The sequence below is a fragment of the Rhipicephalus microplus genome, chromosome 1, assembly GCF_043290135.1.
Source record: "Rhipicephalus microplus isolate Deutch F79 chromosome 1, USDA_Rmic, whole genome shotgun sequence".
NCBI lineage: Eukaryota > Metazoa > Arthropoda > Arachnida > Ixodida > Ixodidae > Rhipicephalus > Rhipicephalus microplus.
Window position 1 is genome coordinate 33,823,578 of NC_134700.1, and position 17,214 is coordinate 33,840,791.

Sequence of the window (17,214 nt, forward strand, 5' to 3'; positions counted from 1 at the left end):
GTAACGGCGCGTACCACCCACCACGGAGTCCAACAAGGGGACGTGGCAGAGCATGTGTGCATGCCTGCGCAACGCCAGCAGAACGCAGTTACTATAACCCAATATGGTTTACCCTAGTTTGGATAGCCACACAAGGTTAACCCTTGCCGCCAGGAAAAATTGGAAGTAAAATGAAGTGAGGAGAAGACAGGAAAGATGTAAAGTGAGAACAAAAGACGAAGATATAGGGAGAGAGAGATAGGAAAAGGCGACTGCCGGTTTCCCCTCGGTGGATCAGCCCAGGGGTGCCGTCTACGTGAAGCCGGGGCCAAAGGGGTGTGTTGCTTCTGCCGGGGGGCCTTAAAGGTCCGATCACCCAGCGTCAGCTCAACCCCCAGGATCCCCTTTTCCCCGGACACGGCAAAGCCACGCACGGCTAGGCGTGGGAGGGAGTAGAAACTCCCCCCCCCGTTAGCTCGGGTCCGTGGTGTCGCTACACACCAAACGCCTGCTTTAACAGGCGCCCCTGCGGGGGCATCTCCCAAGCTTAAGGGTCCCCCAATTTTCGAGCTTAACTTAATTTCACAACCATTACTATACGAAAAGACGCTAAGAGATATCACACTGGTGTCGCGAAAAAGAACAACTTTTTACAGAACCTTTCTTGCCTAACAGAAAATAAAAAGCTACACATGATTCAACTCACTGAAAAACGGAAACTTTCACACACGCAAACTAACAAAGGCAGACAGATGTTATGCTATTTATTGCCATACAATTTGAACAGTACAAATTAGCCTGTATATAGCCTGTCTTTGAGGTAAAAAAAACTTGCAAACATCTTGTTTTGGGGGAAGGGGGAGGTGGTGTTGTCGGTTCTGCATATGTATATACATGAGCATTTATATAAGTATGTGTCTGTATATGTATCAATGTGCATGTTTGTCTATATTTCTATGCGTATTATGACAACACTTTTTTTAACAACGTTGCACCTTAGGTTAAGATGCGTTTCTTAGGTAAAATGTACATTTATGTATGTGAAAAAAACTTCTGGTCGAAAGACTATGTGTAGTATATTCTTGCTGCTCTGTGTTTTTGTTTTTTGTTAGCGCCAAGTTCAAGGGACCGTGGGCCTCATCAAGCCGCTTTGTGGCTTTAAGCTCACAACCCTCAGCATCTGTATTCTTTCAGAGTCTCATGTTGAAATAAAAACGATTCTGATTGTTTACACGTTTGATCTTAATTCTTTGTACCTTGTGGAGGAGCCCATGTGCCCAGCCACCCTTCCCCTTTTACAACAGCACAACAGCCTAGTTGCTGCGACATGTTGTGGGGGTGCTGACACCCCCTGTAAAGTTGTTTGCGCCACGTGGCGCACAAATTTACAGGGGGTGTCAGCACCACCACAACACGTGCCTCGTGCCTCGCCCAAAAGACGGATTTCGGGTTACAACAACCGTGTGGTAGGTGGCATTGATTACCACTGTCATCATCATCATGGTTGTGACAGTTGTAGCACCAGTAGTTACTCCTGTTGAGCAAGCTCTTCTGCGCGTGGTGGTTGCCGCGAACGGTTGTCTCTCGCAGTGGGTCTGCCCTGGACTGCACCGCGGGCCGCCTGCGGTAGGCCCACGTGGTGAGTGAAGCGTTGGCAACGCCGCCTTTTGTGTGCTCTTGTGTTATGTTGTTTGAGTGTTTGGTAATATTGTGTAATGATGACTTAGCGTGTTGATAACGGTTGATGTAAGAATGTCCAAGTGTGTTAATTACAATTTATGTATCATTCGGCGGACGATATCATCGTTCAAAAGTAGTTAAATAAATGTATGTTTTGTTTGTACCGACCGTGTCTGCTGTGTCCGTTCACTCCAAGAGCTTGGCGTGCTGCTCGCTCGCCATATCGAGACCCCACAATGTCTGTCCCTTCGAGACACGAGTCAATAAAGCCTGTTACGAAGGGATGAAGCACCCCGCGGCCGGCGCACGCGATTCCCCTTTCCCGGCTCACGGAACAGCTTTCCCCTCCCTCAGTGAAGGAACGAATTCTCGTCAGGGAAAGGGAAACAGGGACGGTGGAGAATGGGAGTGTGCCTACGACCGGATGCTCTCTCTTGCACCAGCCACCAAACAGGAAGGACGAACCCGAAACCCCTGCAAGCCAAGGAAGACAACGATCGAGGAGTAAGCGTCTTCCCTTTGTTATCTGAAGTCCCTCTACGTGACATTTACGCGTTATTGCTACTGTAGCAATAAAGTGTCCTTTTGTTGACCTCGCCTATTGCTTTATTCGACCAAACTCATGTAGCTGCAATGACTCAAGCTGCGGAAAGGGGACATTAATCGTGCCCGGTACGACTGTGTGCGGCTGGAACAATAGCTAGGCTTCTGCGTCAGCCGTAGATAGGACGGTCCCCCTTCTACCTGGCAGTCTCATTTCATATCCTGGTCCTTCCATCCTTCAAGCAGCCCTTCCTCATTCTGGTTTAGGAGGTCGTCATTGGAGATCACTCCTTGGACGGTGTTCATTAATCGATGTGGGGTCACTGTAATTGCAAACGTGCCAAATGCAACAAGGTCCGGAAGTTTTCTGTACTGCTCACTGTCGTGCACTTCAAGCAACAGGTCTCCGCTAGTCATTTTAGTGGCCTTATACCCTGGTCCTATTGTGTCAGCAAGACACTTTGCAACAAGGAATGGAGAGATGGTTCTGGCGGACTTTCCAGTATCTGTGCACTGTATGACATGAAAGTGGGGAAAATATTCTTTAAGCTAAACAAAAAAGATGTGGATTTCATCGGTGCGTCCTCTTTTTCGAGAGGACAATCAGGGGTTTTTGGAAAGGCATTGAAGGTCATAAATGTACGATTACATTAAGTGGCCACACCAGCCACCCACCACCGAGCCCAACATGAGGGGCGCTGTGACACGTTATGAGAGCACAGACGCAAGCTGTACGTGGCCATTATAACCTAATATATAATGCCCAAGGAAAGACATATACACAAGGTTAACCCTCGCCACCAGGAAAAACGGAAGTGGAAGAAAGTAGTAGACAGGAAAAATATAGAAGTATGAACAAAAGGTGAAGATGCATGGGGATAGAGACAGGAAAATGGGACTGCCGATATTCCCTGGCTTGATCCGCTCAGGGGTGCCATCTACTTGAAGCTGGAGCCAAAAGGGTGTGTTACCTCCACTGGGGGGCCTTGTAGGTCTAATCACCCGGCACTGACTCAACCCCAAGGATCTTCTTTTTTTCAGACACAGCTAGGCCAGGCACGGCGAGGAGTGGTATGGTGTCAAACCCCCCCGTTGGCTTGGGTCTATGGTGTTGCTGGGGGGCCTTGGAGCTCTAATAACCCAACATTGACTCAACTCCCAGGATCCTCTTTTCCCAGACACAGCTAGGCCACACACGGCGAGGCATGGTAGGGAGTCAAACCCCCCTGTTGGCTTGGGTCTATGGTGTTGCCACACACCAAACACCTGCTTGCGCAGACGCCCCTGCGGGGACAGCCACTTTGTGCGGGTGCTACACTTCCTGCGCCTCGTGGCGCACGTGTTTTGCGCATAAGTCGCATTTCAGGTTCACAACTACTGAGCAGTAGATGGCATTGTGCTCGCGAGCGTTTGTTATCACCATCAAACACCTGCTTGCGCAAACGCCCCTGCGGGGACAGCCACTTTGTGCGGGTGCTACACTTCCTGCGCCTCTTGGCGCACGTGTTTTGTGCATAAGCCGCATTTCAGGTTCACAACTACCGAGCAGTAGATGGCATTGTGCTCGCGAGCGTTTGTTATCACCATCATCATCATGGTTAAGTCGGTAGCACCGGCAATGACGCCTGGCAGAAAGCCGTGGTAACAGCGCGAGAGAGATAAGCTGCACTCTTCGGCAGGTGGCAGTCGCCGCGAATGATTGTCTGTAGCCGTGGGTCCCCAGTGCGCGACACCACAAATTGCATGCCGGGGGCCCTTTAGGCGAGTCAAGCACTGGCGAAGCCACCTTACGTGTGTTCTCGTGTTTGTCATGTTGTTGAGTGTTGTGTAATATAGTGTAAGGTTGTTTAGCATGTGGACCACAATTGGTGTTATGATAATTCGGCTGACGATATTGTCGTTCTAAACGTAGTTAAATGTGTGTTGTTTGGTTCGGTCCGACCATGTCTACTGTGTCCACTCACTCCAAGAGCGTGGCGTGGTCTTCACAGCGAGACCCCACAACTTTAAAGAAAAAAAAATGCTTACTGTAATAAAACCAATTAATCACTAAACCAATATATGCTGCACGTAATTATTTGTTGTCTTTATAAAATGTTTCATACATTCAGAAATTATCTGTTCTTATGTCTATACTGATTACTCGATTTGTTTTCTTTCTTAAATACACAGTTGAACCCCTTCATTAGAGGCGTGCATCGGAGAGCTATTCCTGTCTTTTACGTGAGGTGTCTCTTCTTATAGGCATTTTTTTATCAACAGCTATTTCAGCATCTCTTACACCCATTTGTCTCTACAAAGGAGTTCGAGTGTATTGATCAGCTGCAGTGGTCATAGTGTTTGGCTGCTGACTCGAAGCTCACATGTTTGATCCCGACTGCAGCAGTCCCATTTCAGTGGAGAAACAATGCTAGAGGCCCACATACTGTGCAATGTCAGTGCCTTAAAGAACAATAGATGGTCCAGAGCTCACCACTATGGCATCTCTCAAAGCATATCTTGGTTTTGGTATGTTGGATATTGTTACTATACTCTAATATATATATTTATTAAGTGTATGCTATTTTAATTATGTTTCATATGCTAATGTTTACTTTAATTAAATTACAAATACTTTACTATTTAAACCTCTGAAATATTTGTCTTTTTTTTTGTTATCTACAACTTTCATCTACCTGAGCATATTTTTAGAAATGAATCTTTTAGCGAGCCAAATAGGCTAGTGATCAAGATGCATAAGCACAATATTGCTGCACTATTTATATTTGCCAATAAAACTTTTTTCTTTCTCTTTATTTAGAATTATTCTGACAAGTCAGACTTCACACAGTCTTTTACTCGTGATGTGAACAGGGTAGTTCTGAAATTAATATTCAGGAAACTAAAGTATTTGTTATCATGTCATGAAGCTTTTACAATGTTCAGATGCTTTTGTTCCACGGGTGCCCGAGACATAACCACAGCCACCCACAAAAGGACGAGGCAACTTGTACACTAACGCTGACGGAAACCCAAAGTAACACTACACTTCCCATCTGCAAAGTCCCAGACCTTACTGAGTAGTTCCGAAGGCGACCAAAGAAGGAAGGCACAAGCGCTGCTCTGAACGAGGCCCACGGTGGATGGCAAGTAGCAGAGGAGCTCGCACACCAAAGGTCACAACAGCCTTCAAATTAGAATTAAGGCTGCTAGTTGAGGAGAAGACACCAACACCATAGCCACGTCCCGGCAGACACCTATAATTAAGATCGTGCTCGAAGCCCGACAGCTCAGCGTGTCCAAGGGCACACGACGCCTCACGGCAGGGCCCCGTCAGAGACACATTGCCATGGCCCGCTCGCAACTGACAGGGCCCTCCAGGCTCAGATGGTCACCGAGGCACGGGTCCGGAATCCGACCGCTGAGGATTATTACCAGTCTTCATCGCTTCTCTGGTTTCTTCTCTCTCACCCTCGAACCTCGTCCCATCATCCTCGTGCATCCCGTAACCTTCTCTGAATGGTGTTTGCTCTTCTATAGTATTCTATGTTCCAACACACGTGCCACTTCCATCGTCGTCTTCTACTCGATCTTGTCATGGCGGGCACATTAAAGTCTCAAGGACGTCACTGATTACTGAACTATTCAAAAGTGTCAGAAGAGAGCAGCGCTTTGCAATAGGTAGTGTGAAAGGAGAAGTGGCATAGTTGGGACGTAAGGAGCCACAGAGCCAATCGTATGACGTAGGAGCCACAGAGCCAAACCATGAGAGTGAAATAGGTAACTAGAACAAGGCTGGGGTAGAGCCGATTCATCAAGCATTATGAAATCATGAAAGGTATTAATTGATATGTGGGGTTTAATGTCCCAAAACCACTATATGATTATGAGAGACGCCATAGTGGAGGGCTCCGGAAATTTAGACCACCTGGGGTTCTTTAACGTGCACCCAAATCTGAGCACACGGGCCTACAACATTTCCACCTCCATCGGAAATGCAGCCGGGATCCGAACTCGCCCGCGCCCTGCGGGTCAGCAGCCGAGTACCTTAGCCACTAGACCACCGCGGCGGGGCAATCATGAAAGGTAGTTGACCACAGTTCTTCAAGAGGAAAGTATATAGCCCAGCTGCATCTTACCGGTACTTACCTAGCAGAAACCTCCAGTCTTACAAAGAGGGTGGAACTTGCATTAAAGAAGTACATACTGACACAATCCTGAGGCACCCCAAAAGGGGCATTTTTCGTTTCTATGGTGTGCACTATCAACGCTCTCCACACACCAGGACCAGCAAACACCCATAAAATGTGCAAGCCAGCCCCACCGCAACGGACATTATCATGACAAGACAACAGTGTTTTGCGACATTTGTGTCTCGGGCATGCAGCACAAATCACAGAAATCGCTGTCAGAGCCTCTGGACAACAGTTTACCCATCATTGCTTACATGAACCACATGCAACAATACCCAAATTGAGAGCTGTAACTAGTCTGCTCAGAGTTGCGGTCTTCCTGTAACGTCAGACCTGTGCAAACATCACTGTGAAGCCGCCCTCTCGACACCGAAACTGAAATTGCTCTTTTAAGGTAACGGTATTAAAAGTATATTCAATGCCTTCTCAAGCAGTATGACACTCCTTCTATCGAAAGTAACATGCTTTTAAAGAGAGTAACAACCAGAAAATATCTAAAATTCTTGTCATTACTCCTTTAAGGTCAATGCTGTAAGCAATGGAAGGGAAAATTAAAGGTGTAACCTCAACGGACAACGTCATGAAACAAATGGGTGTTAATGACATCTTAGTCAAAATCAAAATGAAATGAACATAGGCAGGCCATGTAGTGCATAGGCAAGATAACTGCTAATGATTGATATGTTGATTGATACGTGGGGTTTAACGTCCCAAAACCACCATATGATTATGAGAGACGCCGTAGTGGAGGGCTCGGGAAATTTCGACCACCTGGGGTTCTTTAACGTGCACCCAAATCTGCTAATCAGTACTGACTAGCAGATAACTTCTAGTCAGTAAGAGTAACTGACTGCAAGGCAAATGTGCAAGGGCCAGACAAGTGGGCAGATGAGATTAATAGGTTCGCCGGTATAGCGTGGCAGCCGCGAGCACAAGACCAGATTGATTGGTGGAACAAGCTCTGCAGAGGACACAGTCAGGCAGATGAATGAAACTTTTCTTTGGCAACCTGCCCACAACATACAATAAGCCACTTGCAGAAAGGCAAACAATTGCTGCTGGTGACTTACTTGCGGCCGGGTCCTCAAGCATCGAGACAAAGGACCGGTACGTGTTAATCTGTGTTAGTGGATCCAGTGTTAGAGCCATCTTGCCCAATGAGGAAAGGCCCTCCTGAAATCAAACAAATACCGCATACTGTCTCATCGCAAGACACAATTATACGAGAACAGTTACAATTTGTGAGTGATGAATGAAACGTGACTAAAGATTACCTAGACCTTTGTCAATGATTCAGATGGCACTCAACAATACCTCGAGGGTAAAGGCTATTTCAGTCTAGAAAGGCCCTTCACGGATATACTAACCACGTAGTTACATTCTATGATAAGCACCAGCTAGTGCTAATACATACTACCAAACAAGGAAATTCACAAAAATTGGAAAAAACAAATGCACCACATTTGCACATAGTTGCCAAGCACCTTAGCAGGCTTCTTCTAGCAATAAGCCAGTGCACTTGGATACAACTTTAGAAGGTATTTTATTCCCAAAGCTGTTTGAACATTAGCTTGCACTCTGGAGCGGTGACATTACTAATCAGACGGCAATCATGCTTGGGTCATCCAGGTGGGGCCATTCCTACCTTCTGAAGGACAGATGCTACTCGGAATGCAGACATTTTCTCCCAAATAAATTGTTTTTTAATTCTTGCTTTGCTTCAGAAGTTAGTTTTTCTACTCCCATGACAAAAATAATCAACACTGTAGTTGTCGAAGTTGGTAAAATCACTTTCAAAGAGCACAAGGTGCAGTGGCGTACCAACTCTTTCGCGAGTGGGGGGGGGCAAGTCTACCCCTCACTTAACAGCAAATTATAATATATATATATATATATATATATATATATATATTGAAAACCTACTAGGGATATCATCAAAGCGGCAGTGTTGGCAAAATTTCGCTATGTTGTAACATAGCCTCGTAACAGTTTCATTCTCCCATAGGAACACAATTAAGTAATTACTGTTGTGATGGAAAACTATGCCTTACTTGTTTGTTTCCCCAGTGTGCAGCCGAGATTGACCACTGTCGAAAGTAGAGGGGGCTCAGCCCCCAGACTTTTCTCAGTGGGGGGGGGGGGGGGGGGGCTGCTGGTATGCCTATGACAAGGTGGGTACTAAAACGTAACAGCTCATTGTACAGAGTCCCCTGGAAATTGTCATGTGGCTGCTTACTATTGCATTTCACATGAGTTCACCAAAGCCAAAATAACAATGATGGCAGAACTATTATCAATAACTAACAGACAGGTATGTCAAGGAAAGTATAGTGAATGTTAATCAAAGTAACTATAATCATGAAGGAAAAAACGTGGACGAAAAGACAACTTGCCGTGGACAGGAACCGAACCTGCGACCTCCGAATAATACGTCCGATGATCTACCAACTGAGCTACCACAGCGCCATCCACCCATCCACTTCATGGGGTATGTGCATTTAAACACAGGGCGTCAGTCAGCACAGCAAAAGTCAGTGTTCCATACTCGCCGCAATGGCGTAATTTCCTCGGCATAATTGTCCGTTAGTTCTCATTAATAGGGTGTCTAACAAAGAAAACGTGCTATTAAGTTTTACACTTCTTTCCTTCATGGTGAAAGAAACCATTTTAAAAATCATATCCTAACTACATTGATGAGCTTTCATTTGTATGACTAAAATGCATTTTTCTCAAGATGCAAGCTTGGGCAACCTTTCAAGTTTGAACATCATGTTTCGGGTTCTTCTGATGCCCAGGTCGGGTTTCCCCTTTATTTCTTAATGTGTGAAGAGTTCAATCATCGTATTCTAGAGACTGGGTGAGCAGACACAAGGAGGAGGTGGGGACACCTCATGACACACTCTCTCTCTCTCTCTATCAATCTATCTATCAATCTATATATATATATATACATATATATATATATATGTATATGTAACACACCTTGAAATCATTGTGGTCACTATCTTCAGGTACAAGCTAGTTGAGAAGCTGCATAAACTCTACACGCAGAGCAATAAACAGCGACATCTGATTAGTGCCAATGCATCTCCCCATTTTTTGTGTTCTTAGTTGATACGGGTAGTAAAAAGAAGGAAGCGGGGATAGCACAAAAGAATGCGGGGAGTGATCGACTCTCTGTCGCCCTTTACATTGACAATCTCAAATACCATAAAAAGCCATAGCGGCAGCCATCTTTCGGTACCCAGAGCAGAGAACCTGTCTGTTACATTATGTGCAAGTTATGTATATATTCAGTCAGTGAGAGAAATATAAAAGGGGAAGACAGGCGCTCCACCTCCTCCGGGAATATAAAAACCTTTCCTGCGCCTACGGCCCCTTCACAAGCAACTTTCCATCAAAGCTCACTGTGCCGCACTCCTAAGCTCACAGCAGGGTTGCCAGGCTGGGCTATGAATTGCCAAATTGGGCTACATTTTTGTGAAGTTGGCAGGATTTTCGAATGTTGGCTGTTTGGGTACTTTTGGGCTATTATCTGTCTTGACTTTAAACGCTTATTTTCCACTGCTTTTTCTCCTCTTGATTTGTTGTTGTGCCTAATAGTCATTGTGCATTAAGTGTTTACGTGTATAGTTGTCCCTCTGTATTATCATGTACCTGTAATTTCGCCTTATTTAGCTAGCAGCGGCCTTCTACCGACAGTTATGCCTATCAGTAATAATGAATTCATACATGTCCTTTTAAAGCGACACTTCCCCAGCTGGTTTGGCGAGGCTCCCGATTTGTTCATTCTCACGCTAAGTAAGTTTGTAGACTAAAAAGAAAGTAACGGAAAGCACGTGCACATTATTTATTAAGCCTTGTGAAACTATTCGGTGCTATTTATATGCTTGAAATCACACAACTCTAAGCACTGTCGTTGTTTCTAAAGAATATAGCTTAACGCTTTACTTTTGTTTTGCTTGATATAAGATCCAACATAAGAATTGAATGTGACTGCATCATTTAGCTTTAGTTAACTGCTCACAGAATGGATTGATATGTAGGGTTTAACGTCCCAAAACTACTACATGATTATGAGAGAGGCCGTAGTAGAGGGAGTCTCCGGAAATCTTGACCACCTGGGATTTTTCAACGTCACCCAAATCTGAGCCCATGGGCCTACAGCATTTCCGCCTCCATCATCGCTTATAATAATAAACCAGCGACTCGTCTCCTACATACAACTCCTTCATCTCCCTTTCCTTGGGCGATGAACCTCAGATTGTGGCCTCACTTCCAAGGAAGACAATTTAACTCGCTGGACCTTTAATATTGATTATCACCTGGAAAGAGCAACAACAAAATACAAATACTAGTACACAATGCGGAATTATTTGCTTCCATTTCTCCTATCTGTGTCACATTCAATCTTGCATTGAATAGCAGCAGGAGACACGCATGTTACATGGGTGCTTTTCAACAAAATGTCTCGCTTCTTTTTAATCTGGTTTCTAGAAGTAAATGTTGCTTCGTTTCTCCAATTTCTTTCTTTATGAGTTCTCTCTGTATAAAAAAGAATTGGCACAATGTTGTTTCATTAACTTATTCCTTTTGGCTATTTTGGGCTATTGTCAATCAAATACATTTGGCTACTTTTGGGCCATTATTGAGCCTGAATTAGGCAGTTCACCCTCTGAGTACCTGGCAACCCTGCAGTTTATGTGAACCGTGGTGAGCCAATAATAATTATTATTACGGAGGTCTTGCATCCCAAAATAACAATACAATTAAGAAAAACGCCATGCTCCAGGAATTTCGACCATCTGGTGTTTGTTAATGTGCACTGACATCGCACTGCCACGGCCAGGCTAGACAGCACCTGTGCGCTGCCTTCTTACGGCCTTCACAACGGGTGTAGTACATGCCTCTAGCCACTCCTTTGAGAGGGCACTCTGACCCTGCCATCTTCCGCCACTGCGTACAGCGCACGAACATATGAATACGGACGCACTTCTCCACTCACTGCGCGTTGAAAAACAAGTTGCTTAATCATTGAAGACGCACAAATGGTTTATGACATTGCTCATACCTGATGATGCTGGGCTTAAGCCTGTACCCCTCTGAAGAGTGCACTTTACTGGCAGTGTCACAAGCCCTGAAGTGTGCGCATGATCGTAGCCACTCTGTGACAGAAAGCAGCGTACCACACACCCCTTACAAAATAATCTGGGTATGCTGAATGCTTTCTTCCGTGACATTCATTTGATGCAAAATAAAGACGGCCTTTTCTGTTTTTTCTGTGCATCTGCTGTGATTTTTTTAATGCATAAGTGGTGCTTGCTTTCGCGATACTATTGGGACGCATTTTTTCTTTTTTCAGCAATCGCTACACTTTCTCACATTTTTAACGATAGTGCAACACTTGGGAGCACAATCGTCCTATCAGTCTGGTATCGACTCGCCCGATGAGCATTGCTGTTTATTGTTTGCCTGCAAACACTTGCTGCTTCTTGTTCAGTGAAAATGTCTTGTGAAGTTGAAACATTCAGATCTGTTTCGTTGGTCTCAGCTTTTCGCTTCCTTGATGTTTCACGTAGGGGCCAAACTCGTGAAGCAGGATTTTTACAAGGCTTCTATGCATTTGAAACCATGTAGGAAAGATAAATGTCGACAGGTGTAGGCGCGCGCGTGCAGTCAGGAATAAGTTTTCGGCACACAGTCTATCGCCAAGTGTCTGCTGCATAAGACTGTCGATGCAGACTTGCAGTTGATGATGAGGTTGTTTCTTGCAATGTTCTTTTGTCACTTGGTGCACAGTTCAGTATTGTGCGGGAATTGATAAGAAGGAACACTGGGTGTTTTCCCGAACGGGACTTACACTACGGAACCACGACGATCGAGCAGCAGTGACGGAACGCAGCAATACACCTTCATGCAGCTTATAATATCCATGTGCATAATGTGCACACTGAAGTTTGTGCGACTGCCTTCTTGACTCAAAAAAATTACAGTAGATTGAACACTGACAAAGGACCAAATGAAATGCAAGCGTGGTGAGTAATCCAGAATAAAACATGCCACACTAGAGAAAAGGCAATTCACAACAACCTGCTAGTAGCGATAAGCTACAAGAGAGTTTATACAGATTTTTCAGAAAAACAGCTGCTTACTTGCCAAAAAGTTGTAATGTTATCTATTTCTATTTCGAAACATGTTGTTCTACTATTTAAGAAGATAGCGCACAACACATTTGCACTACAGTTTTCGTTTAGGGGCAGGTGGACTGCGAGCATAAGCAGCTGCGTACTTTGTTTGCATTTTTCATGGATGTGGCTTGCAGTACAAAGAAATGCAAAGGGCTTGGGGTCTCCGGAATGAATATTTCCAGGTAGTGTTAACACCTTGACAATGCACACCACCAATCTCTGTGCGTGCCGTTTGAAGACGTTATTCAGCAGCAAGAGCCCTCTTTTTTTTTTTTTTGCTTTCTTTCTCTTTATACACAGTTTTTTAGCCATTAGATATACAACACACGTACGTGTTTCAAAGAGTTGTCCTGCTGCAGAGACAAGCTATTACCCCTGAAAACACTCCAAATTCATTTTGAAAAATAAAGAAAAATAGAAAATAGCTAGAAAAGGTAAGGTGCGCTTGTCATTCTGTGAGCGACCTCTCAGTGGCGACGTCATCTGCCGGGACCAAGGGCCAAAGGTGTTTGGTGCTCTCTGATCGCAGAACAGGAGCAGCATTGTTCTTCTATCGCTCTTATCATTGCCACTGCTTTATGCCTTCTCAATTATGTCTCTCATTAGCCGATTATTTTGCATTTTCGCCGAGTTTCAGCTTGTATTAGCCACGAGCACATACACACCTACGTTAAGCGGCAAGCCATCTGGTAAATTAGTTCTTTTAGTAGATGATTCTCCCTCTATCCTCGGTTTTTTAAATAATCCCCCTACCCCTTTTCGTCGAGAACCCTTATTCAATGGTTCACATCGACAAACTCCCTTGTGCCGTGTGCGCGGCACAGAAGATGCAGTGTCAGGGTCGCTGCGCCCCTTCCGCCGACGGGTGGCGAAACAAACTCTCCCATTGTATTCGCGACGGGTGAGAAGGCCGTAAAGAATGAAGCGCGCGCAGGTGCAGTCTAGCCCGGCCACACAGGTCGCACGCATTTCCCGCCTCCACCGAAATGCGACCGCCGCGGACGGGATCGAACCCGCGGCCTTCGGTTCAGCAGCTAAGCACCACAACCACGGCTCTACAAGGAGCCAAGGCTTGACTTAAGGAAAAAAATCAGCCACCACCTAAAATCGAAAACAAGGGTACTCAAGCGTCAAGAAACAAAGCCTCTACGGGACGTGGAAAAAAAAGGGGGGCCACAATCGCATTAATCCATCCGATCTTGCCAATAAGCCAGCCGGCCACTACTAGCGGTCGACAATCAACGCTGTGCCAAAACCGCTACTGCCTTTCATTGGGGCTATAGTGCCGGGGACCCCCAAACTCAGGCGTTCACTCGTACTCACAGCTGCAACCACGGAGAATAGAACGCAAGAGTACGCGGGCGGCTTGATGTACCCGTCACTAATATCGCTTTTCTCTCTCTCTCTCTTTGCGATACGACGTACTTGCCGAAAGCATCATGCTGGCATTTACGCAAATTATGAATAGCCACGAATGAATTTAAAAACCGTGAAACACCTTGAAGTGCGGCAGTTTGGGCAAGTTGGTATGACATGACGATAGTTATACCACGAGAACACGTGTCCTTGTCTCTTTGTCGTCGTTCTGTTCTCGCGCTATAACTATCATGTGAAACATCGTTGAGTAGAATTAACCGGTTTCGGGCTTTTTCAGCGGAGATAGCACTGAAGCGGCTCACCTAAATCGAGAAATGCTTGGATCAGATAAAAGAAACATATCAGCGCCACCACAAAGAGCGTCGAGCGATTCAATTGTGGCAAACTACGACAAAACGCATACCTCGGGAAGCGTGCACTGTCAGCGGCGGTAATTCAAGAGACAAGGCATGCGGCAGCTTCCTTGCTGGACGCCTCAAGTTCGGAGCACTTGACAGCACAGCTAAGGCGGAGTAGCGGGTTGACGAAAATATTCGCACCACAGAGCCTAGGTGTTCTGTGACAGACCTCAACAGATGAACACGCGCACTGACACACGAACGTCATCCGTTGCGCCATCAGTGATTGCCATTAGAACCATAAAGAGCAGTGTTGCCAACCTTCGGAGCCACTTTTTTTCTCTCTGTAGTACACGGAGGAAGGAAACCTTTCCTTCTCCGTGCTGTAGTAAGATATTCCTTAGATTTCCCTAGATTTTTGTGGAGAGCGGATTTTTAGGCACGACCTTCTGTATTGGCAGAGACTGCTGCGCCGCGCAGTGCACAAGCCACCCCCACACAGAAACGGCTGCTGCACCGCATGAAAGTGACGTCATGCATTTTTCGGTTAGGCGCTTTGTTTGAATAGTTGGGAGTGTCTAGCCGTACGTCTAGTAATAATGATAAAGCAGTTAAAATTACGTCCAAACGATAAAGTGAACAAAAATGTTAGTTAGGTTTAGCGTGACAACAATACAAAACCGGCTTGTTTGCCATCTCAAACTGATCGGCAGCTGTGGCGTAGTTGGTTAAAGCAACGCCTCCTCTAGAAGATGCCTGCCGCATGAGAAGAAAAACGGCTGCCACACCCTTTTCCTCCTTTATTTTTGAATGGATGGATGGATGCTATGAGCGTCCCCTTTATAACGGGGTGGTGACAAGTATGCCACCAGGCTCGACAAAAAAAAAAAACTTTTTTTTCTTTTTTTTATGTTGGCCTAATGCCTCTACTTCGATAAATTCTATCTTAATGGAAAAAAGGTAAATTTTCAGCTTAAGTTCTCTGCCATTTACGGCACACTGTCCATATTTTATTTTTCCAATATTTATTTTTGTCCTTTCTCTCTAATTTTCTGCCACCAATACTCTAACCGTCTCTTACTTATTTCAATCGCGGGTGTGTTCAGCTTTCCATTGTTGTCCCTAAAACCCAAGGCTTCCTGTAGGCTCGTGCCCAAACGTGCACCTGGGTGGATATCTCCCCATTCAATCAGAACATGCTCCGCCGTTTCCTTATCTTTCCCGCAGCATGTGCATTGTTCTTCTTCTTTACTGAACCTTGCTTTATAACTACGCGTTCTAAGGCAACCCGATCTCGCTTCAAACAGTAAAGCGCTTCCCCTTGAATTATCGTAAAATGCCTCCCTCCTTATTTCATTTTTGCCCTTTCGGTAGTTACTCAAAGCCGGTTTTTTCTCCATAGCTGCCATCCAGTAAATCCTCTCCGCCTCCCTGACTTTTCCCTTAACGCTCTTTGTTGACATATGGCTCACAATACCAGCCGTATATTTACTAGTGAGTCTTCTAGTTCTTTTTCTCCACTGTGTGTCCACGCTCTTCCTATACAAATAACGGAACACCTTCTCTGCCCATCTACTCTCCTTCATATTTCTTAGCCTTTCTTCGAACCTTATTTTGCTCTGCGCTTCCCTCGCCTCAAAACCTGCCCACCCCATATCGCCCTTTACAGCCTCGTTTGTCGTCTTCCCGTGAGCACCCAACGCGAGGCGTCCCACAGTCCTTTGATTTACATCCATTCCCGATTGCACCTCTGCCCTCATGCACACCACTGAGTTCCCAAAAGTAAGCCCTGGAACCATTACACCCTTCCACAGACCTCGAAGCACCTCCTACCTATTGTATCCCCACAACGCTCTGTGTTTCATTATTGCCGCATTCCTCTTTCCTTTTGCTGCCGAGGCTTTTTCCTGTACCTCCATGTATCTATCACTCTCATTTACCCATACTCCAAGGTACTTGTATTCACTTACCCTCGGTATTTCTTGGCCTTGTATGGACACCGTCTGATCACAGGGATCATTGAATACCATCAAACCACACTTCGTTACACTGAATCCTAGTCCAAGAGCTTCACCTTCCTTTCCGCATATATTCGCCAGCTGCTGTATATCATCTCGACTGTCCGCAAATAAGACGATATCGTCCGCATAAAATAAACCTGGAAGCTTCTGCTCAATCATCATGCCGCCCTGTTTGTGTGACAGATTAAAACCAATGTTGCTACCTTCTAGCGCTTTTTCCATACTCACCATGTACAGCATGAATAACAGTGGGGACAAAGGACATCCCTGTCTCAGACCCCTGCTAACCTCAACGTTCTCTTTGCTACGCATTCCTTCCCACTCTATGCAAACTGTATTTTCTCGGTATATCTCCCTCAAAATCTGTATACAGTCGTCGCCCATGCCCATTCCTTTCAATATATCCCACAAAATTTCCTGATTAACGTTGTCGTATGCCCCAGTGATGTCTAGAAAAGCCACGTACAAGGGCCTATTCTCTATTTTAGATATTTCTATACACTGAGTGAGAACAAACAGGTTATCGTCTAACCGCCTGTCGACTCGAAATCCGTTCTGAAGTTCTCCCAAAATATCGTTATGTTCGGCCCATGTTTCTATTTTCATTTTTACTGCTTGCATCGCCAACCTGTATAGTACCGATGTAATGGTTAGTGGTCTATACGAGCGAATCTTGTCCTTTTCTCCCTTGCCTTTATAGATTAAGTTCATTCTACTTTGTCGCCAACTGTCCGGTATTTGTCCGTCCTTTAGGCTTTTTTCTACTGCTTTTAACAATGCTTCTTTAGTGTTATGTCCTAGTTCGTTAATGAGGCTAACGGGAATCCCATCTAAACCCGCGGCAGTGCGCTTTGGAATTTTTCCTTCGTCCTTTTTCCAGTTGAAATTATCAAGTACTAGCTCTTCCTCTGTTGCT

At 45.3% G+C, this 17,214-nt stretch overlaps 1 protein-coding gene across 5 annotated transcripts in view; it reads right to left on the bottom strand.

Annotated features, from left to right (window-relative positions):
• Nipped-A (Transcription-associated protein Nipped-A) overlaps positions 1-14,606 on the bottom strand; it is a 991,444-nt gene extending 976,838 nt beyond the window's left edge. For all 5 annotated transcript variants that reach the window (XM_075869412.1, XM_075869408.1, XM_075869400.1 and 2 more), the window contains exons 1-2: positions 14,343-14,606; positions 7,445-7,547 (exon numbers count right to left, since the gene is read on the bottom strand). In XM_075869412.1, the coding sequence (XP_075725527.1) occupies positions 7,445-7,523 (79 nt within the window). In that variant the 5' untranslated portion in view covers positions 7,524-7,547; positions 14,343-14,606. The remainder of the gene's footprint in view (positions 1-7,444; positions 7,548-14,342) is intronic.
• Positions 14,607-17,214: the final 2,608 nt, after the last annotated feature.